Below are 24,922 nucleotides of genomic sequence, written 5' to 3' on the forward strand. Positions count from 1 at the left end.
AGAGCTCCTAGCCAAGTAGTGGGCCATGGGTCTCAGCACACACTAAAGTCAAATTGTGATGACACCTGTAACTAATATTGATACAAATGCTCCTCCCTCTGCTCCAAGTGACACTGACGTGAGTCAGAGAAGCCTCCATTATTTTTATTCAAACCTCCCAGCTTTAAACCATAAGCAACATTAGGGGTTAGGTTAATATTCCAACATCATCAGTGGTTATCTGAGCATGTGTGCCAAAGTCAGAACTCAAAGTAGGGAGCAGGGATACTGTATTTCTAGAGTCATTTGGTGACTGGGGCAGAGGTGACCATGATCTCCATGACCTTCCATGGCACAAGGGCCCTGTCATGGGTAGAGGCATCCATTGGGCTTCTGTTCCCATAATTACCTGAAGATGGCTGAAAGGCACAAAAATTCCAGAGAGACAATTATTCACCTGCTATTGTCCTTGTGGAATTGGTGATAGACAGGGAGGCCTGGTGTGCTGTGACTCACGGGGTTGCAAAGAGTCGGACACTACTGAGCGACTGAACTGAACTGAACTGATTGTCCTTGGGGCATTGATCTGCTGGTCATCACCAAGTAATCTTAAGAATAGAATTTTCAACACCCCAAGACATATATTAACCAAATTAACAAAGATCAAACACAAAGAACAAATATTAAAAGCAGCAAGGGAAAAACAACAAATAACACACAAGGGAATTCCCATAAGAATAACAGCTGATCTTTCAATAGAAACTCTTCAAGCCAGGAGGGAATGGCAAGACATACTTAAAATGATGAAAGAAAATAACCTACAGCCCAGATTATTGTACCCAGCAAGGATCTCATTCAAGTATGAAGGAGAAATCAAAAGCTTTTCAGACAAGCAAAAGCTGAGAGAATTCTGCACCACCAAACCAGCTCTCCAACAAATACTAAAGGATATTCTCTAGACAGGAAACACAAAAACGGTGTATAAACTCGAACCCAAAACAATAAAGTAAATGGCAACGGGATCATACTTATCAGTAATTACCTTAAACGTAAATGGGTTGAATGCCCCAACCAAAAGACAAAGACTGGCTGAATGGATACAAAAACAAGACTCCTACATATGTTGTCTACAGGAGACCCACCTCAAAACAGGGGACACATACAGACTGAAAGTGAAGGGCTGGAAAAAGATTTTCATGCAAATAGGGACCAAAAGAAAGCAGGAGTAGCAATACTCACATCAGATAAAATAGACTTTAAAACAAAGGCTGTGAAAAGAGACAAAGAAGGTCACTAACATAATGATCAAAGGATCAATCCAAGAAGAACATTATAAATATATATGCACCCAACACAGGAGCACTGCAATATGTAAGACAAATGCTAACAAGTATGAAAGGAGAAATTAACAATAACACAATAATAGTGGGAGACTTTAATACCCCACTCACACCTATGGATAGATCAACTAAACAGAAAATTAACAAGGAAACACAAACTTTAAATGATACAATAGACCAGTTAGACTTAATTGATATCTATAGGACATTTCATCCCAAAACAATGAATTTCACCTTTTTCTCAAGCGCACATGGAACCTTCTCCAGGATAGATCACATCCTGGGCCATAAAGCTAGCCTTGGTAAATTCAAAAAAATAGAAATCATTCCAAGCATCTTTTCTGACCACAATGCAGTAAGATTAGATCTCAATTACAGGAGAAAAACTATTAAAAATTCCAACATATGGAGGCTGAACAACACGCTGCTGAATAACCAACAAATCACAGAAGAAATCAAAAAAGAAATCAAAATTTGCATAGATACGAATGAAAATGAAAACACAACAACCCAAAACCTGTGGGACACAGTAAAAGCAGTCCTAAGGGGAAAGTTCACAGCAATACAGGCACACCTCAAGAAACAAGAAAAAAGTCAAATAAATAACCTGACTCTACACCTAAAGCAACTAGAAAAGGAAAAATGAAGAACCCCAGGGTTAGTAGAAGGAAAGAAATCTTAAAAATTAGGGCAGAAATAAATGCAAAAGAAACAAAAGAGACCATAGCAAAAATCAACAAAACCAAAAGCTGGTTCTTTGAAAGGATAAATAAAATTGACAAACCATTAGCCAGACTCATCAAGAAACAAAGGGAGAAAAATCAAATCAATAAAATTAGAAACGAAAATGGAGAGATCACAACAGACAACACAGAAATACAAAGGATCATAAGAGACTACTATCAACAATTATATGACAATAAAATGGACAACGAGGAAGAAATGGACAAATTCTTAGAAAAGTACAACTTTCCAAAACTCGACCAGGAAGAAATAGAAAATCTTAACAGACCCATCACAAGCACAGAAATTGAAACTGTAATCAAAAATCTTCCAGCAAACAAAAGCCCAGGTCCAGATGGCTTCACAGCTGAATTCTACCAAAAATTTAGAGAAGAGCTAACACCTATCCTGCTCAAACTGTTCCAGAAAATTGCAGAGGAAGGTAAACTTCCAAACTCATTCTATGAGACCACCATCACCCTAATACCAAAACCTGACAAAGATCCCACAGAAAAATAAAACTACAGGCCAATATCACTGATGAACATAGATGCAAAAATCCTTAACAAAATTCTAGCAATCAGAATCCAACAACACATTAAAAAGATCATACATCATAACCAAGTGGGCCTTATCCCAGGGATGCAAGGATTCTTCAATATCCGCAAATCAATCAATGTAATACACCACATTAACAAATTGAAAAAAATAAAAACCATATGATTATCTCAATAGATGCAGAGAAAGCCTTTGACAAAATTCAACACCCATTTATGATAAAAACTCTCCAGAAAGCAGGAATAGAAGGAACATACCTCAATATAATAAAAGCTATATATGACAAACCCACAGCAAACATTATCCTCAATGGTGAAAAATTGAAAGCATTTCCTCTAAAGTCAGGAACAAGACAAGGGTGCCCACTTTCACCATTACTATTCAACATAGTTTTGGAAGTTTTGGCCACAGCAATCAGAGCAGAAAAAGAAATAAAAGGAATCAAAATTGAAAAGAAGAAGTAAAACTCTCACTATTTGCAGATGACATGATCCTCTACATAGAAAACCCTAAAGACTCCACCAGAAAATTACTAGAACTAATCAATGACTATAGTAAAGTTGCAGGATATAAAATCAACACACAGAAATCCCTTGCATTCCTATACACTAATAATGAGAAAACAGAAAGAGAAATAAACAAACAATTCCATTCACCATTGCAAAGGAAAGAATAAAATACTTAGGAATATATCTACCTAAAGAAACTAAAGACCTATATATAGAAAACTATAAAACACTGGTGAAAGAAATCAAAGAGGACACTAATAGATGGAGAAATATACCATGTTCATGGATTGGAAGAATCAATATAGTGAAAATGAGTATACTACCCAAAGCAATTTATAGATTCAATGCAATCTCTATCAAGCTACCAACGGTATTCTTCACAGAGCTAGAACAAATAATTTCACAATTTGTATGGAAATACAAAAAACCTCGAATAGCCAAAGCGATCTTGAGAAAGAAGAATGGAATGGGAGGAATCAACCTACCTGACTTCAGGCTCTATTACAAAGCCACAGTTATCAAGACAGTATGGTACTGGCACAAAGACAGAAATATTGATCAATGGAATAAAATAGAAAGCCCAGAGATAAATCCACGCACATATGGACACCTTATCTTTGACAAAGGAGGCAAGAACATACAATGGATTAAAGACAATCTCTTTAACAAGTGGTGCTGGGAAATCTGGTCAACTGCTTGTAAAAGAATGAAACTAGACCACTTTCTAACATCATACACAAAAATAAACTCAAAATGGATTAAAGATCTCAATGTAAGACCAGAAACTATAAAACTCCTAGAGGAGAACATAGGCAAAACACTCTCTGACATACATCACAGCAGGATCCTCTATGACCCACCTCCCAGAATATTGGAAATAAAAGCAAAAATAAACAAATGGGACCTAATTAAACTTAAAAGCTTCTGCATATCAAAGGAAACTATTAGCAAGGTGAAAAGACAGCCATCAGAATGGGAGAAAATAATAGCAAATGAAGCAACTGACAAACAACTAATCTCAAAAATATACAAGCAACTCCTACAGCTCAACTCCAGAAAAATAAATGACCCAATCAAAAAATGGGCCAAAGATCTAAATAGACATTTCTCCAAAGAAGACATACAGATGGCTAACAAACACATGAAATGTTGCTCAACATCACTCATTATCAGAGAAATGCAAATCAAAACCACTATGAGGTACCATTTCACACCAGTCAGAATGGCTGCGATCCAAAAGTCTACAAATAATAAATGCTGGAGAGGGTGTGGAGAAAAGGGAACCCTCTTACACTGTTGGTGGGAATGCAAACTAGTACAGCCACTATGGAGAACAGTGTGGAGATTCCTTAAAAACTGGAAATAGAACTGCCTTATGATCCAGCAATCCCACTGCTGGGCATACACACTGAGAAACCAGAAGGAAAGAGACACGTGTATGCCAATGTTCATCGCAGCACTGTTTATAATAGCCAGGACATGGAAGCAACCTAGATGCCCATCAGCAGATGAATGGATAAGAAAGCAGTGGTACATATACACAATGGAGTATTACTCAGCCATTAAAAAGAATACATTTGAATCAGTTCTAATGAGGTGGATGAAACTGGAGCCTATTATACAGAGTGAAGTAAGCCAGAAGGAAAAACACCAATACAGTATACTAACGCATATTTATGGAATTTAGAAAAATGGTAACAATAACCCTGTGTACGAGACAGCAAAAGAGACACTGATGTATAGAACAGTCTTATGGACTCTGTGGGAGAGGGAGAGGGTGGGAAGATTTGGGAGAATGGCATTGAAACATGTAAAATATCATGTATGAAACGAGATGCCAATCCAGGTTCGATACACGATACTGGATGCTTGGGGCTAGTGCACTGGGACGACCCAGAGGGATGGTATGGGGAAGGAGGAGGGAGGAAGGTTCAGGATGGGGAACACATGTATACCTGTGGTGGATTCATTTTGATATTTGGCAAAACTAATACAATTATGTAAAGTTTAAAAAAAAAAAAAAGAATAGAATTTTCAACCCAAGGTATCAATATTTCTGCTTTTTTCTCTAAGTAGCTTATGGTATTCACTGTTTAGTCAAAGTGTATTATTTCTATAAAATATACCTCAAAGATATATAATCATGAAACCAAATAAAAACATCTTCTAATGAGCTTAATTTATAATAATTAAAACTTTTCTGTAGTTTTCATTGTTCTTCAGTTCCTAAGTTGTGTCCAACTCTTAGCAACCCCATGGACTGGAGCACACCAGGGTCCTCTGTTCTCCAATATTACCCAGAGTTTGTTTAAACTCCTGCCCATTGAGTCAGTGATGCTACCTAACTATACTTACTAGTAAGTGTTTCCCCTTTGTGAAAACTTGGTTTCTTCACGTGAATCTCCGATTTTGACCTGGAGTCTTGATGCTCCAGCATAGGATTTCCATCTAGTACTTCATCCTGAGCTGTACAGAGAGAAGAATTAAGCCCACTAAATTAAAAAAAAAAAAAGAGAGAGATCTATTGAGAAATCCCTAGATTTCAAATTTATAACAGCAGCTGCTGTTATAAGAGTGAACAGCAGCTGCTGCTGCTACTGCTGCTAAGTCACTTCAGTTGTGTCCGACTCTGTAAGACCCCATAGACGGCAGGCAAGAGCAATGGAGCGGGTTGTCATGAAGGTACAAGAACATCACTATAATGTGAGACCTTATGTGAAAACTATGAAGAGTCTTAATGAACGTAAGGAAGGTATTTTACCACATCATTAATATTTCTAGACTTCAAATATGTTTTATAGTAGACTCTCATCTTTGGATATTTCTTATTGTTTTTGCCTAATATATATTGATAGATCAAACAAAGAAAATACATATGTGTAAGGTAATGCATAGCAGCATATTTATAATTACAAAAAACTCAAAATCACTTAAACATGCAAGCATAGGAGACTGGTAGCTAAAGTAACAAATGTAAACTATGAAAATACAGACTATGGGCTATAAAGTGGCACACAGTTGTACAAATACCTGGACAAACAGGTATAAAAGGAATGAAGATCCCAACAAACTGACTTGGAAGCATTTCTAGGAATTAACTTTTAATGGACCAAAAAAAAAAACCTTAAAGAGAGAATACCTAGTGTGCCATCTTTTAAGAAAAAAATGAAAGGGAATTTTAAAAAATGACAAAAGATGCTAATCTATAAAAAAGGAAATAAAGGAGGGGGCTTCCCTGGTGGCTCAGTGGTAAAGAATCTGCCTGTGGATGTAGGAGATGTGGTTCGATCCCTAATCTGGGAGGATCCCACATGCCTCAGAGCAACCAAGCCCATGTGCTACAACTATTAAGCCTGTGTTCTAGAGCCCATGTGCCGCAACTACTGAAATCTGTGTGCCCTACAGCCTATGCTCCTCAACAAGAGAAGCCACCACAACGAGAAGGCCTCACACTACAACTAGAGGGTAGCCCCTGCTCGTCACAACTAGAGAAGCAGTGAACACCCAAAACATCCAAAAATAAAATTATAAAAAAAATAAATACAGGAAATATAAACCAAAAACAACATACCCATATGTGTGCTTAGTTGCATCTGATTCTTTGCAACTCCATGGACTGCTAGGCTTTTCTGTCCATGGAATTTTCTAAGCAAGGTTAATGGAGTGGGTTGCCATTTCCTACTACAAAGGATCTTCCTGACCCATGGATGCAATGCATGTCTCCTGAGTTTCCTGTGTTGGGAGGTGGATTCTTTACCACTGTGCCAGTAGCTCATAAAAGTCACTGCAGACATGGCTGGCTAAGCCATACCTAGTGACTACTATTTACTCTCAGCCTATCTATGACACTGATGGATACTCCAAGATGTGGTGAATTTCTGACACTCATGTCTAATGAAAGAGAATTCAGGTTTCTCAGTTTCACTTGACCAGCAACCAGAGGAGACTATACAGACTCCACCATGGAGGAGCTACTCTTCTTAATTTAGTGCGGGACCCTGACACCTTGTTGGCTGTGTCTCAACAGAACCCCTGGTTCTGAGTTCCCTGACAGGGGCCACTGTGAGGGGATGCGGAAAAAAGACACAAACACCTGAGACAATTTCCTTATTCCTCTGGCTGACATTTATTTTCTGAAAACTGTCCATGCATGGTGAGCTCCCTGCCACTGGAAATGCTATCTAGTTACCCAGCAATGGAGGCTCAAGGAAGGGATGGATGGACTCTCTACCACTCATCTTGTGCCATAAAGTGAACCATGGAGGCCAACACAGCCCTGTGAGACTCAAAACATTGATGACATTTATTACTGATGACCAGCTAGTCCCCTGCTACCCACAGTGACCTTAAGATGAATCTGACAACTCTATTTTTACCTAGAACACTTGGCTTTTCAAAATAAATAAGATGAGGGATTAGACTAACATCCTTTTGTCCCCAGCAGCATCTGATGATATAAGCCAACTCAGAATTCAAAGTGGCAAAGAGGGGAGCCCATCTATTGGGCCATTTGGCTTCTACTTTACCAATAACTATTATCTCCACAACTCTGATACCATGATGAGAGGATGCCATGATGAAAAGTAATGCTTTTTGACCCTTAATTAAACCTGACCATTCTGCAGGTGCCTTTGGGCATTATAAACCTCTATTTCATAGCCCCCACAACTGAATACATAATTAGTGCAGATATATTTTCTGTGTGAACTCCAATTCACATCAGCCCCAAGCCGTGATGAGCACTGCTGTACTCAGAATCATTTCAGTGGGGCACATGGAAGACTGTAAACCTACCAGACTACCAGTGCCTACAGACTTGTCTCCAGAAACAACTACTAATAAGAGAAAAAGTAATGCCTGCCCTGTTTGAGTGAACCAAACATCTCTGTGAGATTCCTTCTCCATTCAACAGCTAAGACAATCTGTGCATATGGCCTTACCTGCCTATAGACTTAACTATAGGCAGCTTAATGCTGTGGTACAGATCAGGACACTGGCCTGATGTAATGACACTGTAACTGCCCTAGAGGCTCTTGACCCAGCTGAAGGAAATAGGTATGAAGCAATTCATATTACAAATGCCCTTTACAGCATCCCTGTCTACAAGATGATCAGGTTCACTTTGGCTTTTCTATAACAGGTTTTACTACACCTTTAATGTTATTGTCTGAAATGCAGTACTTAGGTACAATCTCAAAAACGACAGAATGATCTTGATTTGTTTCCAAGGCAAACCATTCAACATCACAGTAAACCAAGACTATGTCCCCAAACCCTAATGCTGAAATGCTGAACAGTTCTATGAAGACCTACAAGACCTTTTAAGCTAACACCAAAAAAAAAAAAAAAAAAAAAAAAAATGTCCTTTTCATCATAGGGAATTGGAATGAAAAAGAAGGAAGTCAAGAGAAATCTGGAGTAACAGCCAAGTTTGACCTTGGAGTACAAAATGAAGCAGGGCAAAGGCTATCAGAGTTCTGCTAAGAGAACCCACTGGTCATAGTAAACACCCTCTTCCAACAACACAGGAGACGATTCTACATATGGATTTCTCTAGATGGTCAATACCAAAATCAGACTGATTATATTCTCTGCAGCCAAAGATGGAGAGGCTCTATACAGTCAGCAAAAACAAGACCCGGAGCTGACTAACTGTGGCTCAGATCATGAAGTCCTTATTGCAAAATTCAGACTTAAATTGAAGAAAGTAGGGAAAACCACTAGGCCATTCAGATATGATCTAAATCAAATCCCTTATGATTATACAGTAGAAGTGAATAATAGATGTAAGGGATTAGATCTGATAGAAAGACTGCCTGAAGAACTATGGATGGAGATTCGTAACATTGTACAGGAGGCGGTGACCAAAATTATCCAAAAAGAAAAAGAAATCAAGAAGGCAAAATGGTTGTCTGAGGAGGAATTATAAAGAGTTGAGAAAAAAAGAGATATAAAAGGCAAAGGAGAAAGGGAAAGATATATTCAAAAGAATGCAGAGTTCCAGAGAATAGCAAGGAGAGATAAGAAAAACTTCTTAAACAAACAATGCAAAGAAATAGAGGAAAACGATAGAATAGGAAAGACTAGAGATCTCCTCAAGAAAATTGGAGATATCAGGGGAACATCTCATGCAAACATGGGCACAATAAAGGACAGAAATGGCAAGGACCTAACAGAAGCAGAAGAGATTAAGAAGAGGTGGCAAGAATACACAGAAATGTATAAAAAAGTCTCAATGACCCAAATAAGCACAATTGTTAGTCACTTACCTAGAGTCAGACATCCTGAAATGTGAAGTCAAGTGGGCTTTAGGAAGTATTACGGCTAGTGGAGTGATGAAATTATGGGACCATCTAGTCAAAGCTATGGTTTTTCCACTAGTCATGGATGGACGTGAGAATTTGGACCATAATGAAGGCTGAACTACAAAGAAATGATGCTTTTGAAATATGGTGCTGGAGAAGACTCTTAAGAGTCCCTTGGACAACAAGGAGATCAAACCAGTCAATCCTAAAGGAAATCAACCCTGAATATCATTGCAAGGACTGATGCTTAAGCTGAAGTTCCACTACTCTGGCTACCTGATGTGAAGAGCTGACTCATTGGAAAACACCCTGATGCTGGGGAAGATTGTGGCAGGAGAAGAAGGGGATATCTAAAAATGTGTTTTATGTGTTGGTTGGATGACATTACTGACTCAATGGTCATGCTGCTGCTGCTAAGTTGCGTCAGTTGTGTCCGACTTTCTGCGACCCCATAGACGGCAGCCCACTAGGCTCCCCTGTCCCTGGGATTCTCCAAGCAAGAATGCTGGAGTGGGTTGCCGTTTCCTTCTCCAATGCATGAAAGTGAAAGTGAAGTTGCTCAGCCGTGTCTGACTCTTCGCGACCCCATGGACTGTACCCTACCAGGCTCCTCCATCCATGGGATTTTCCAGGCAAGAGTACTGGAGTGGGGTGCCATTGTCTTCTCCACAATGGACATGAGTTTCAGCAAACTCTGGGGGATAGTGAAGGACAGGGAAGCCTGGCATGCTGCAGTTCATGGGGTTGCAAAGAGTCAGACACAACTAAGAGACTGAACAAATGTCCTTCCAGAAGGTTGAGCAGGAAAGTCCAACTCCCAGATGGAGCACCAACCTCCACATATAATCAATGTCTCCTACATGGTACAGGCAAGGGTACTACCCAACCAGAACTGGATGCCATTTTGACCCACATGTGGCACTACGTCTAGGACATTATCATGGACAAGGGATAAGGACCTATGACTCATGGGAAATTCCTGGGAATAAACTGGGAAGGGAGAGTAGGTCTCTCTCAGGAGGCAATAACTGCCAAGTTTTAGTCATGCTCAGACTCTCAGTCCCAACAATACAAAGGATGCCCAATGACTGGTGGGATTCACATATGGTAGCAGACACTGGTACTCACACATCCCCCTACAGGGTCACCTTAATGACAGCACCCAGAGACCAGGTTACCAAAAAGACCTGCATGCTGAGTGGGGCCTGACAACAGAATGCCCTGGAGGCCCTGCAAATGCCTACACAGGCAACACTTTTCCTTTCATCAAATCCACAGCCTTTTAAGTTACAGGTCTCAGTAACCTTTCTGATGCCTATTAGAGTCTGTGGCAAAAGAACATGGCCACACATCAGAGGTGCCCACCTGGCTCTCAGATCCCTAATCTTGTATTTGCTGGCTGAAAGCAGACACCCTTTCAAAGACTGCATACAAGTTTTGGGCCTTGGTGAACACTGAATGCAGAAGTCTCTCCATGAAATAGTCTATTCAGAAGAAATTCCAACCAAATGCTAAATGGTTCTTCCTCTGTAGTTGTTTTATACTATTCAGAGTTAGATCAAAGTGTAAAATTACTATAAATTAAACGTTCAAACATATATTCCTGTACTAAAGAAAAAAGATATGATGAGACTTTTTTTTTTTTTTTTAGTTTAAAGGCATCTATAATTTTATGGGCTTCCCAGGTGGCTCAGCAGTAAAGAATCCACTTGCCAATGCAGGAGACACAGATTCAATCACTGGGTTGGGAAGATCCCCTGGAGAAGAAAATGGCAACCCACTCTAGTATTCTTGCCTAGGAAATCCCATGGACAGAGGAGCCTGGTGGGCTATAGTCCATGGGTTCACAAAAAAGCCAGATATGACTTAGGGACTAAAATAGCAATAATAGTAATTGTTACACTTACTGATGTGTTCTCCTCCTTTGGAAGTTTTCTGTTCCTGTATTGGAAGTTTTGGCACTGATTCTTGATGCTGAAGCACAGGAGTTTTGTCTGGAGCATCATCATAAGCTACATAAAAGAAATATACTGAGTTCCTTTATAGAAAAACAGATCTACTAAGAATTCTCTAGATTTCAAATTTGTAACAATATACAGCATATTTTCTCATATTTTGACAAAGTTTTTATAAGTAAATTACCATAATGGGTCCCATCCCTTCATGGGAAATAGATGGGGAAACAGTGTCAGACTTTATTTTTTTGTGCTCCAAAATCACTGCAGATTGCAGCCATGAAATTAAAAGACGCTTACTCCTTGGAAGGAAAGTTATGACCAACCTAGATAGCTTATTAAAAAGCAGAGATATTACTTTGCCAACAAAGGTCCGTCTAGTCAAGGCTATGGTTTTTCCAGTAGTCATGTATGGATGTGAGAGTTGGACTGTGAAGAAAGCTGAGCACCAAAGAATTGATGCTTTTGAACTGTGGTGCTAGAGAAGACTCTTTTGAGTTCCTTGGACCACAAGGAGATCCAACCAGTCCATTCTAAAGGAGACCAGTCCTGGGTTTTCATTGGAAGGACTGATGCTGAGGCTGAAACTCCAATACTTGGGCCACCTCATGTGAAGAGTTGACTCATTGGAAAAGACCCTGATGCTGGGAGGGATTGGGGCAGGAGGAGAAGGGGACAACAGAGGATGAGATGGCTGGATGGCATCACTGACTCGACGCACATGAGTCTGGGTGAACTCGGGAGTTGGTGATGGACAGGGAGGCCTGGCGTGCTGTGATTCATGGGGTCGCAAAGAGTCGGACATGACTGAGTGACTGAACTGAACTGAACCATCATGTCAGATGTGAAATAAACATTATGAGAACATTTTTAACTGGTATACCATAAAGAAGCTGTTTCAGTAATATTTCTGGACATTTTATATACATGTGTCTGTGTTTAGATATGCACATACACACACACACACACATATATATATATATAAGGTCTCAAGTTTTCCTAGGTTATTTATACTATAGGCCCATACAGGCTTATTTAACTAAAAATACAAAGAATATGTCCATGGTTCCTCATTACAACAAGTTTGTAAATGTACAATATCCTAAACCATATAAATTCTAAGGATAAAAATTCAGTTAAATAAACTAAGGTATATATTACCCACTGATTTATAATATAAATTATGGTAAACACTGTGGGACAAACAGCTGTACGTAGACCTATAATCTGAATGAAATTAATCTCTATATACTGACTTACAGGGATTTCTATAAGGGATTTCTAGGAATAAAGTTAAGTTAAAAAAAAAAAAACTAAAAAGGGAAAATCTAGCATGTAAACTTTGGGTAAGGAAGAAAAAGAAATGAGAAAAAACAAGGAAAGATAAATAAATAGGTCAAACCCAGGAAAAGTATCATAAATCAATGTACTTGGTTGGGTGCAAGATGAGAAGGAAGATTGAAAAAAGAAGGATAAGCCTGTAAAAATATCTCTTTGTACAATTTTTTAACTTTTGGAAGTAGATTCATGCCCTATATATTTCAAAGTATAATTAAGCCATAAGGGTAAGAAGATGGAGTAGAAAGAAAAAGTAAATGATATGAATCTGCTGAAAGCAAAATAAAAGCAGTAATTCATTGGTATGGTATTTAATACAAACCCTCACAGTTGGATATGGAAGTGGGGTGGGTAGGGGAAAGTCAATGACAGTCAAGTCATGAGATCATTTTCAAACTTGGCTGTTGTCCTAACAGTATGTGCAAAGTATTCTGAAACCATGTGTGAAGCATTACAGGATGGAGCAAATGAGTAATCATGCTGATGCTCTTTAGAACCCTAGCTACTGGGGCCCTGGGATCCATAAAATGGAAAGAGCCTTTTGTTTGGGGTTCCTTCAGCTGGGAGGCCACCCCTCACCTCAGTCTGCACTGTTGTGGTCTGCCCCTTGGCAGGGGCTCTTCCATGGTGTGAAAGGGAACACAATGGAGCTGGTGATCTTCCCTGTCTGACCTACAGCCTACACCCTGAGGGTAAGTGAATAATAAATGGTTCATTGTAACCTTGGGTTCAGTTGCTATGCTAATAGGCCTATTCAGAAACTAGCATTTCTTTTCTCTGATTACCAAGTTAGCACAAGGAGCACTGTGGTCAACGAAGCCCAGTGCTTGTGTGGAGGGAACACTTTGGGAAGTACCAACCAGCATGCAGGACATGGTGGCGAGGGAGCTACCAGAGACCCACAAGGCACTCTGCTAGCAGGGAAATGACTCTACTAAAGTTGATGCCACAGGGATGTGGAAAGTGCTACTGTGTTATTTCCAACGTTTCCATCAAATTGAAGTTGACTTAAAATATTGTGTTAGTTTCAGGTGTACAGCATAGTGATTCACTATTTTTGCAGACTATATTACAAGATAATGAATATAATTCCCTGTGCTATATAGTATATTGTTGTTGCTTACCTATTTTATACACAGTAGTTTGTATCTGTTCATCCTAAACCCCTGATGGTGCTTCCCATCCTTCATCTCCCTTCTGATAACCACAAGTTTGTGTTCTATATATGTGAGTCTGTTCCTATTTTGTATACACATTTGTTTTTTAGAATCTAAATATAAGTGGTATCATACAGTATTTGCCTGTCTCTGTTGACTTGTCTCTCTATATAATACTCTCTGGGTCTGCACATGTTGCTGCAAATAGCAGTATTTCACGCTTTTCATGACTGAGTAATATTCCACTGTATGCCTCATCTTAATCCATCATCTGTGCCTGGATTATTTGCATAACTTTTCAGTTCTGAAGTAGAACAACTGTCTATTCCCTTAGCCTCTGATTCATCTACCAAGATGCTCAATGACACATAGGCTTTGAGAAAATTAGAGAAGCAACTTTACAGCTACTAATGGGTCCAGAGTCTTTGGAGGCCCTGCATGCTGAATTGCACCCTGGAACCACTGTCAGCTTTAGCATGTCCTGGAACTAACAGTCTATGGGCAGTGAGTTGTTGAGATTCATACTTTAATTAAAAACATACAAGGTCCTGAGGATTGCTCTGCCTAGCAACTTAGAGAAACATCAGTGACTAAGGTAGTCTGCCTGCATGAAAAGGAAGTCATTTTATTAAACTAGATGAGGGAGACCGTACACTGTAGGGCCTCTCACTGTACAATGAACTGTATGATGTGCCAGTCCCTTATTGCCCAATGAGGTAGAGGAAAAGAGGGATCAGAGACGTGAGCACCTAGGACCTTTTCCCCTCCTTGGCTGAGTGCATGTTTGGCTCCAACAGAAGAGCCCTTACACTGGAATTCCCCTTGCCTTGAAAAACACACTTGGATCATCACTTGCAGAGGTTTTCTTAAAGGCTCCATGAGCCACACTGGTGGTCTCTAAAGTCACAGGTGGAGTGAGGACATTAAAAATATTTCTGACAAGACTCATATTTCTATTTACTTTCCTTCAGGCCAACTTCACTGGTTTTTGAGCTCAGTTAAACTTACTTATAAGGTGATGTCTGTTGGTTCATGGCACAATGACTGACAAATTTCAAGACATGGGAAAAGTAACTACCAACAAAACAGTACTAATTGACCATTGAACAGACCTAAAAATGCTAATGGACACCCACCCCTAGATGATCTAGTTAAAAATTTTCCCAAAGAAATCTCTAGGTCTAGTTCCTAACCAGTGGGCCCTCAAGGAGAATATTAACAGGCATTTTACCAAAGAGCTCCTAGTCAAGTAGTGGTCAATGAGTCCCAGCACACTTCCTCACTAAAGTCCAAATTGCGATGGCACCTGTAACTAATATTGACACAAATGCTCCTCCCTCTGCTCCAAGTGACACTGACGTGAGTCAGAGAAGCCTCCATTATTTTTATTCAAACCTCCCAGCTTTAAATCATAAGCAACATTAGGGATTAGGTCAATATTCCAACATCATCAGTGGTTATCTGAGCATGTGTGCCAAAGTCAGAACTCAAAGTAGGGAGCAGGGATATTGTATTTCTAGAGTCATTTGGTGACTGGTGCAGAGGTGACCATGACCTCCAACACCAGATACTGAGGGAAAAAGACAACTCTCTCTGGTTGTTCATTGGAGGCCATTACTAAGGACACCCTAGATCAAAGCCTACATTTGAGTGTATCCTGTCAGGCAACCACAGAACTCCATTTGCATGGCTTCCACTACTGAATGTTTGTTGACACAGATGTAGTTCTTATGTGAGTGAACCTGCACTTACATTCAGCCTAAGCCCTGATGGGACCTGCTGCATTTAGGGGCAGTTTTCGGGGCACAGATAAGACTGAGAACCTCCAGACTAAACAGTGTCTCCTATGTCTTATCCAACAAATTCATGGGAAGAAAAGATTTAACTGTTCTCATTGCTAAGCTTAATGAATAGAAATGTCCGTATGAGACTTTTCTCATCGGAATAACAAACTTGATCATTGCACACAGCCTCATACACATGTTACCAATTCTGGTAGGTCAATGCTATAGTACAGCCCTGAGCCTTGATGGTACCCTGCCACTGTAACTGACATACAGGTGATTCTCCAAAGTAAAGGTACTCGAAGTCCCAAACCTGATAAATCCAATACACTTTGTATGTACTTTGTATGCATTCATCTGCATACAAGTGATCCCAGTCAGTTTAAGCTTATATAGAAGGACTTGCGATATCTTACTACTGTCCTGCACATGGCCACCAAACAGTTCCAGTATCTGTAATCAGTGCACAGGTCACGATTTCTAAGTGGCCTTGCTCTTACAGGGAGGAATAGTTTTCACTCAAGTGGACCCAGACAAGGACACATACAACAAGCACTAGATGCCCTGTGGACCCACCAGTGGCTCTTGGCTGGGCCATTAGTACACACACTTATGTACCTGGTACCCTATTGAAACTCCTGAGTGTGATCTCCAAGAGGCATACCATAACCTTGGGCTATTCAGTTCCAACAAATGAAAAGAAGCCCAGCAGTTAGTGGGACTCTGCAACCACTTGCACTAGAAGTTACCTAGGAGCAGTCTTTGATGAAATTGATCAATGATGTTACCAAAAAGGCTGTTTCATTTCAGTGAGGATACAACAAAGAGGGTACCCTAAAAGTCCTCCAACATGCCTCTTATATCAGAAACATCCCTTTCCACTGGAATTTATGGCAAAAGACCCCCGCCACATGTTTAGAAATCCACTGGGCTTCTGTTCCCATAACTACCTGGAGTTGGCTGAAAGGCTCACAACTGTGGAGAGACAATTATTCACCTGCTCTTGTCCTTGAGGCATTCATCTTCTAGTCACAAAATAATATTAAGGACAGAAATTCCAACAAAGGCATCAATATACTTGCTTTTTTTCCTCTAATTATCTCATGGTATTCATACCTTAGTGAAAGTATAGAATTTCTATAAAATTTATGCTCAAAATGTATAATATGAACCAAAATAAAAACATCTTCTAATGAGTTTAATTAAAGCAATATAAAGCTTTTTGCAGCTTTTGCACTTACTACTAAGCCTTTCCCCTTTGTGAAAGCTTGGTTTCTTCACTTGAGTCTCTGATTTTGACACTGAGCCTTGATGTACAGGCATACCATTTCCATCTGGTACTTCACCCTGAGCTACATAAAGAATTCAGCCCACTAGATAAAAAAAAAATCGGGGGAGGAGCCAAGATGGCGGAGGAGTAGGACGGGGAGAACACTTTCTCCCCCACAAATTCATCAAAAGAGCATTTAAACATCGAGTAAATTCCACAAAACAACTTCTGAATGCCGGCAGAGGACATCAGGCACCCAGAAAAGCAACCCAACTCTTCAAAAGGAGAGAGAAGAAATACAGCTCCACCCACCAGAACACTGACACAAGCTTCCCTAACCAGGAAACCTTGACAAGTCACCTGTACAAACCCACACACAGTGAGGAAACGCCACAATAAAGAGAACTCCACAAACTGCCAGAATACAGAAAGGACACCCCAAACTCAGCAATTTAAACAAGATGAAGAGACAGAGGAATACTCAGCAGATAAAGGAACAGGATAAATGCCCACCAAACCAAACAAAAGAGGAAGAGATAGGGAATCTACCTGATAAAGAATTCCGAATAATGATAGTGAAATTGATCTAAAATCTTGAAACTAAAATGGAATCACAGATAAATAGCCTGGAGACAAGGATTGAGAAGATGCAAGAAACGTTTAACAAGGACCTAGAAGAAATAAAAAAGAGTCAATATATAATGAATAATGCAATAAGTGAAATTAAAAACACTCTGGAGGCAACAAATAGTAGAATAACAGAGGCAGAAGATAGGATTAGTGAATTAGAAGATAGAATGGTAGAAATAAATGAATCAGAGAGGATAAAAGAAAAACGAATTAAAAGAAATGAGGACAATCTCAGAGACCTCCAGGACAATATTAAACGCTACAACATTCAATTATAGGGGTTCCAGAAGAAGAAGACAAAAAGAAAGACCATGAGAAAATACTTGAGGAGATAATAGTGGAAAACTTCCTAAAATGGGGAAGGAAATAATCACCCAAGTACAAGAAACCCAGAGAGTCCCAAACAGGATAAACCCAAGGAGAAACACCCCAAGACACATATTAATCAAATTAACAAAGATCAAACACAAAGAACAAATATTAAAAGCAGCAAGGAAAAACAACAAATAACACACAAGGGAATTCCCATAAGGATAACAGCTGATCTTTCAATAGAAACTCTTCAAGCCAGGAGGGAATGGCAAGACATACTTAAAATGATGAAAGAAAATAACCTACAGCCCAGATTATTGTACCCAGCAAGGATCTCATTCAAGTATGAAGGAGAAATCAAAAGCTTTTCAGACAAGCAAAAGCTGAGAGAATTCTGCACCACCAAACCAGCTCTCCAACAAATACTAAAGGATATTCTCTAGACAGGAAACACAAAAACGGTGTATAAACTCAAACCCAAAACAATAAAGTAAATGGCAACGGATCATACTTATCAGTAATTACCTTAAACGTAAATGGGTTGAATGCCCCAACCAAAAGACAAAGACTGGCTGAATGGATACAAAAACAAGACCCCTACATATGTTGTCTACAAGAGACCCACCTCAAAACAGGGGACACATACAGACTGAAAGTGAAGGGCTGGAAAAAGATTTTCCATGCAAATAGGGACCAAAAGAAAGCAGGAGTAGCAATACTCATATCAGATAAAATAGACTTTAAAACAAAGGCTGTGAAAAGAGACAAAGAAGTTCACTACATAATGATCAAAGGATCAATCCAAGAAGAAGATATAACAATTATAAATATATATGCACCCAACACGGGAGCACCACAGTACGTAAGACAAATGCTAACAAGTATGAATGGAGAAATTAACAATAACACAATAATAGTGGGAGACTTTAATACCCCACTCACACCTATGGATAGATCAACTAAACAGAAAATTAACAAGGAAACACAAACTTTAAACTATACAATAGACCAGTTAGACTTAATTGATATCTATAGGACATTTCATCCCAAAACAATGAATTTCACCTTTTTCTCAAGCGCACATGGAACCTTCTCCAGGATAGATCACATCCTGGGCCATAAAGCTAGCCTTGGTAAATTCAAGAAAATAGAAATCATTCCAAGCATCTTTTCTGACCACAATGCAGTAAGATTAGATCTCAATTACAGGAGAAAAACTATTAAAAATTCCAACATATGGAGGCTGAACAACACACTGCTGAATAACCAACAAATCACAGAAGAAATCAAAAAAGAAATCAAAATTTGCATAGAAACGAATGAAAATGAAAACACAACAACCCAAAACCTGTGGGACACAGTAAAAGCAGTCCTAAGGGGAAAGTTCATAGCAATACAGGCACACCTCAAGAAACAAGAAAAAGTCAAATAAATAACCTAACTCTACACCTAAAGCAACTAGAAAAGGAAGAAATGAAGAACCCCAGGGTTAGTAGAAGGAAAGAAATCTTAAAAATTAGGGCAGAAATAAATGCAAAAGAAACAAAAGAGACCATAGCAAAAATCAACAAAACCAAAAGCTGGTTCTTTGAAAGGATAAATAAAATTGACAAACCATTAGCCAGACTCATCAAGAAACAAAGGAGAAAAATCAAATCAACAAAATTAGAAACGAAAATGGAGAGATCACAACAGACAACACAGAAATACAAAGGATCATAAGAGACTACTATCAACAATTATATGCCAATAAAATGGACAACGTGGAAGAAATGGACAAATTCTTAGAAAAGTACAACTTTCCAAAACTGGACCAGGAAGAAATAGAAAATCTTAACAGACCCATCACAAGCATGGAAATTGAAACTGTAATCAAAAATCTTCCAGCAAACAAAAGCCCAGGTCCAGACGGCTTCACAGCTGAATTCTACCAAAAATTTAGAGAAGAGCTAACACCTATCCTGCTCAAACTCTTCCAGAAAATTGCAGAGGAAGGTAAACTTCCAAACTCATTCTATGAGGCCACCATCACCCTAATACCAAAACCTGACAAAGATGCTACAAAAAAAGAAAACTACAGGCCAATATCACTGATGAACATAGATGCAAAAATCCTTAACAAAATTCTAGCAATCAGAATCCAACAACACATTAAAAAGATCATACACCATGACCAAGTGGGCTTTATCCCAGGGATGCAAGGATTCTTCAATATCCGCAAATCAATCAATGTAATACACATTAACAAATTGAAAAATAAAAACCATATGACTATCTCAATAGATGCAGAGAAAGCCTTTGACAAAATTCAACACCCATTTATGATAAAAAACTCTCCAGAAAGCAGGAATAGAAGGAACATACCTCAACATAATAAAAGCTACATATGACAAACCCACAGCAAACATTATCCTCAATGGTGAAAAATTGAAAGCATTTCCTCTAAAGTCAGGAACAAGACAAGGGTGCCCACTTTCACCATTACTATTCAACATAGTTTTGGAAGTTTTGGTCACAGCAATCAGAGCAGAAAAAGAAATAAAAGGAATCCAAATTGGAAAAGAAGAAGTAAAACTCTCACTATTTGCAGATGACATGATCCTCTACATAGAAAACCCTAAAGATTCCACCAGAAAATTACTAGAAATAATCAATGACTATAGTAAAGTTGCAGGATATAAAATCAACCCACAGAAATCCCTTGCATTCCTATACACTAATAATGAGAAAACAGAAAGAGAAATTAAGGAAACAATTCCATTCACCATTGCAAAGGAAAGAATAAAATACTTAGGAATATATCTACCTAAAGAAACTAAAGACCTATATATAGAAAACTATAAAACACTGGTGAAAGAAATCAAAGAGGACACTAATAGATGGAGAAATAGACCATGTTCATGGATCAGAAGAATCAACATAGTGAAAATGAGTATACTACCCAAAGCAATTTATAGATTCAATGCAATCCCTATCAAGCTACCAACAGTATTCTTCACAGAGCTAGAACACATAATTTCACAATTTGTATGGAAATACAAAAAACCTCGAATAGCCAAAGCGATCTTGAGAAAGAAGAGTGGAACTGGAGGAATCAACCTACCTGACTTCAGGGTCTACTACAAAGCCACAGTTATCAAGACAGTATGGTACTGGCACAAAGACAGAAATATTGATCAATGGAATAAAATAGAAAGCCCAGAGATAAATCCACGCACATATGGACACCTTATCTTTGACAAAGGAGGCAAGAATATACAATGGATTAAAGACAATCTCTTTAACAAGTGGTGCTGGGAAATCTGGTCAACCACTTGTAAAAGAATGAAACTGGACCACTTTCTAACACCATACACAAAAATAAACTCAAAATGGATTAAAGATCTAAACGTAAGACCAGAAACTATAAAACTCCTAGAGGAGAACATAGGCAAAACACTCTCCGACATACATCACAGCAGGATCCTCTATGACCCACCTCCCAGAATATTGGAAATAAAAACAAAATAAAACAAATGGGACCTAATTAAACTTAAAAGCTTCTGCACATCAAAGGAAACTATTAGCAAGGTGAAAAGACAGCCTTCAGAATGGGAGAAAATAATAGCAAATGAAGCAACCAACAAACAACTAATCTCAAAAATATACAAGCAACTCCTACAGCTCAACTCCAGAAAAATAAAACGACCCAATCAAAAAAATGGGCCAAAGAACTAAATAGACATTTCTCCAAAGAAGACATACAGATGGCTAACAAACACATGAAAAGATGCTCAACATCACTCATTATCAGAGAAATGCAAATCAAAACCACTATGAGGTACCATTTCACACCAGTCAGAATGGCTGCGATCCAAAAGTCTACAAATAATAAATGCTGGAGAGGGTGTGGAGAAAAGGGAACCCTCTTACACTGTTGGTGGGAATGCAAACTAGTACAGCCACTATGGAGAACAGTGTAGAGATTCCTTAAAAAACTGGAAATAGAACTGCCTTATGATCCAGCAACCCCACTGCTGGGCATACACACTGAGGAAACCAGAAGGGAAAGAGACACGTGTATGCCAATGTTCATCGCAGCACTGTTTATAATAGCCAGGACATGGAAGCAACCTAGATGTCCATCAGCAGATGAATGGATAAGAAAGCAGTGGTACATATACACAATGGAGTATTACTCAGCCATTAAAAAGAATACATTTGAATCAGTTCTAATGAGGTGGATGAAACTGGAGCCTATTATACAGAGTGAAGTAAGCCAGAAGGAAAAACATAAATACAGTATACTAACGCATATTTATGGAATTTAGAAAGATGGTAACAATAACCTGGTGTACGAGACAGCAAAAGAGACACTGATGTATAGAACAGTCTTATGGACTCTATGGGAGAGGGAGAGGGTGGGACGATTTGGGAGAATGGCAATGAAACATGTAAAATATCATGTAGGAAACGAGTTGCCAGTCCAGGTTCGATGCACGATGCTGGATGCTTGGGGCTGGTGCACTGGGACGGCCCAGAGGGATGGTATGGGGAGGGAGGAGGGAGGAGGGTTCGGGATGGGGAACACATGTATACCTGTGGCGGATTCATTTTGATATTTGGCAAAACTAATACAATTATGTAAAGTTTAAAAATAAAATAAAATTAGAAAAAAAAAATCTACTGGGAAATCCCTACATGGCAAATTTATACATGTGAACTATGGCAGTTTCTCCCAGTTTATGCAGTTATCATTAGATAACTATAATGTGTGATCTGCTATGAAAACTATGAGAAGAGTCTAAAAGAGAGTATGTGGAAAGTATTTTATTGTTATTAATATTCCTAGATTTCAAACACTAGTTGCTCTTTTTCTGAGTTTTCTTAATATTTTCTGTTAATATTAGGTTGGTGCAAAAATAATTGAAGTTTTAAGTTGAACTTTGCCATTTGATACTGGAATACATTCTTAAATAAATGTGGCTATGTTATATATCATTTTAATATGCATTTCTCACTTTATGCTTTTTTGGAAATGACATGCTATTTATTTTGTATTTATTTTAGACTATAGAAATTATGTTAGACAGAAAGCAAATTCAAACAAAGTGCAATTGTGCGGTAGTTTGAGCATTCTTTGGCATTGCCTTTCTTTGGGATTGGAATGAAAACTGACCTTTTCCAGTCCTGTGGCCACTGCTGAGTTTTCCAAATTTGCTGGCATATTGAGTGCAGCACTTTCACAGCATCGTCTTTTAGGATTTGAAATAGCTCAACTGGAATTCCATCACCTCCACTAGCTTTGTTCGTAGTGATGCTTCCTAAGGCTCACCTGACTTCACATTCCAGGATGTCCAGCTCTAGGTGAGTGTGAGTAATTACACCTTTGTAATTATCTGGGTCGTGAAGATCTTTTTTGTACAGTTCTTCTGTGTATTCTTGCCACTTCTTAATATCTTCTGCTTCTGTTATGTCCATACCATTTCTGTCCCTTATCGAGCCCATCTTTGCATGAAATGTTCCCTTGGTATCTCTGATTTTCTTGAAGAGATCTCTAGTCTTTCCCATTCTGGTGTTTTCCTTTATTTCTTTGCACTGATCACTGAGGAAGGCTTTCTTATCTCTCCTTGCTATTCTTTGGAACTCTGCATTCAAATGGGTATATCTTTCCTTTTCTCCTTTGCTTTTTGCCTCTCTTCTTTTCACACCTATTTGTAAGGCCTTTTCAGACAGCCATTTTGCTTTTTTGCATTTCTTTTTCTTGGGGATGGTCTTGATCCCTGTCTCCTGTACAGTGTCACAAACCTCCGTCCATAGTTCATCAGGCACTCTATCAGATCTAGTCCCTTAAATCTACTTCTCACTTCCACTGTATAGTCATAAGGGATTTGATTTAGGTCATATCTGAATGGTCTAGTGGTTTTCCCCACTTTCTTAAATTTAAGTCTTAATTTGACAATAAGGAGTTCATGATCCTGGCCACAGTCAGCTCCCGGTCTTGTTTTTGCTGACTGTATGGAGCTTCTCCATCTTTGAGATGCTTATTGATAAGGTAAGCTCCTTACTGATAAGGCTGATCTAATTTAATTTACAGATGGGTCCTACTTAAAGGATAAACAGGGACCTTACTGAGCTGGATATGCAATAATGTCCACAGCGGACATAATTAAAAACTTTTATTTATCAGAAACAAAGGCAACATAACAAGCCAAATTAAAACTCTTAACTCTAGCTTGTAAACTAGCTAAAGACCAGGATAACAAATATTTATGTGACAGTCACTATACTTTTGAAATGGCACATAATTTTGGAATGCTATTAAAACAATGAGCTTTTTAACCTCCTCAGGAGAACTTTGAAATGTTTTGTAATATAGGTGCCAAAACAGTTAGCAATTATTGAAACAATAGGGCACTCATTCCAAATCTGACACTACAGAAGCTAAAAGAAATCAGCTTGCTGATGCTGCAACAAAACAGGCAGTTTTAAATATTAATCCTGTCCAGGCTTGAAAATGTCTACTTCTCTCCATTAACCTTGATAACCAAATAAAAGATTTCTTTATACAGGCTCAAGAGATAACCACTAAAGAAGAGAAACAGATAACAACGACAGAACTAGGGAATTTTGACCCAGCTACACAAATACAGTTTAGATCAAACAAAAACAAACACTATCTAATGAAGCCTAACTGCCATTACTGCAACATGTACATTCTTTAACACACTGGGCTTTTAAGAAAATGATTTAATGGGAAAAATAATTTTGGAAATTTGCACCCATGATGGTTCAAAGGAAATATATGACATTATGGACAGGGTTTTACTGAGACACTTAAAAAAAGTACTAAGTACTTTTATATCGAGTGCCCATGTAAAGGATAATGAATTACAATCTAGAGATTTTATTAGAAAGGACATCAAATAAAAGATTATTTACAGACACAATGAAAAAAATCTTATCAAGTATTATTAACTAATCTACATGAAGCCAAACTGAAAGACATTAATTCATAGATTCACATCTCTCATTTTGAAAAGGCCTTCCACCTGAGTGGACTTTGACCCCTGTTCCTAGCAC

General features: G+C 38.6%; 1 protein-coding gene across 1 annotated transcript in view; it reads right to left on the reverse strand.

The window, feature by feature from the left end:
- LOC138990501 (coiled-coil domain-containing protein 7-like) overlaps positions 1-24,922 on the reverse strand; it is a 170,932-nt gene that overhangs the window by 120,342 nt on the left and 25,668 nt on the right. Inside the window, exons 5-6 of the mRNA XM_070382052.1 lie at positions 11,322-11,426; positions 5,465-5,575 (exon numbers count right to left, since the gene is read on the reverse strand). Coding sequence (XP_070238153.1) covers positions 5,465-5,575; positions 11,322-11,426 — 216 coding nt within the window. The remainder of the gene's footprint in view (positions 1-5,464; positions 5,576-11,321; positions 11,427-24,922) is intronic.

This window comes from Bos mutus, chromosome 13 (genome assembly GCF_027580195.1).
Source record: "Bos mutus isolate GX-2022 chromosome 13, NWIPB_WYAK_1.1, whole genome shotgun sequence".
NCBI lineage: Eukaryota > Metazoa > Chordata > Mammalia > Artiodactyla > Bovidae > Bos > Bos mutus.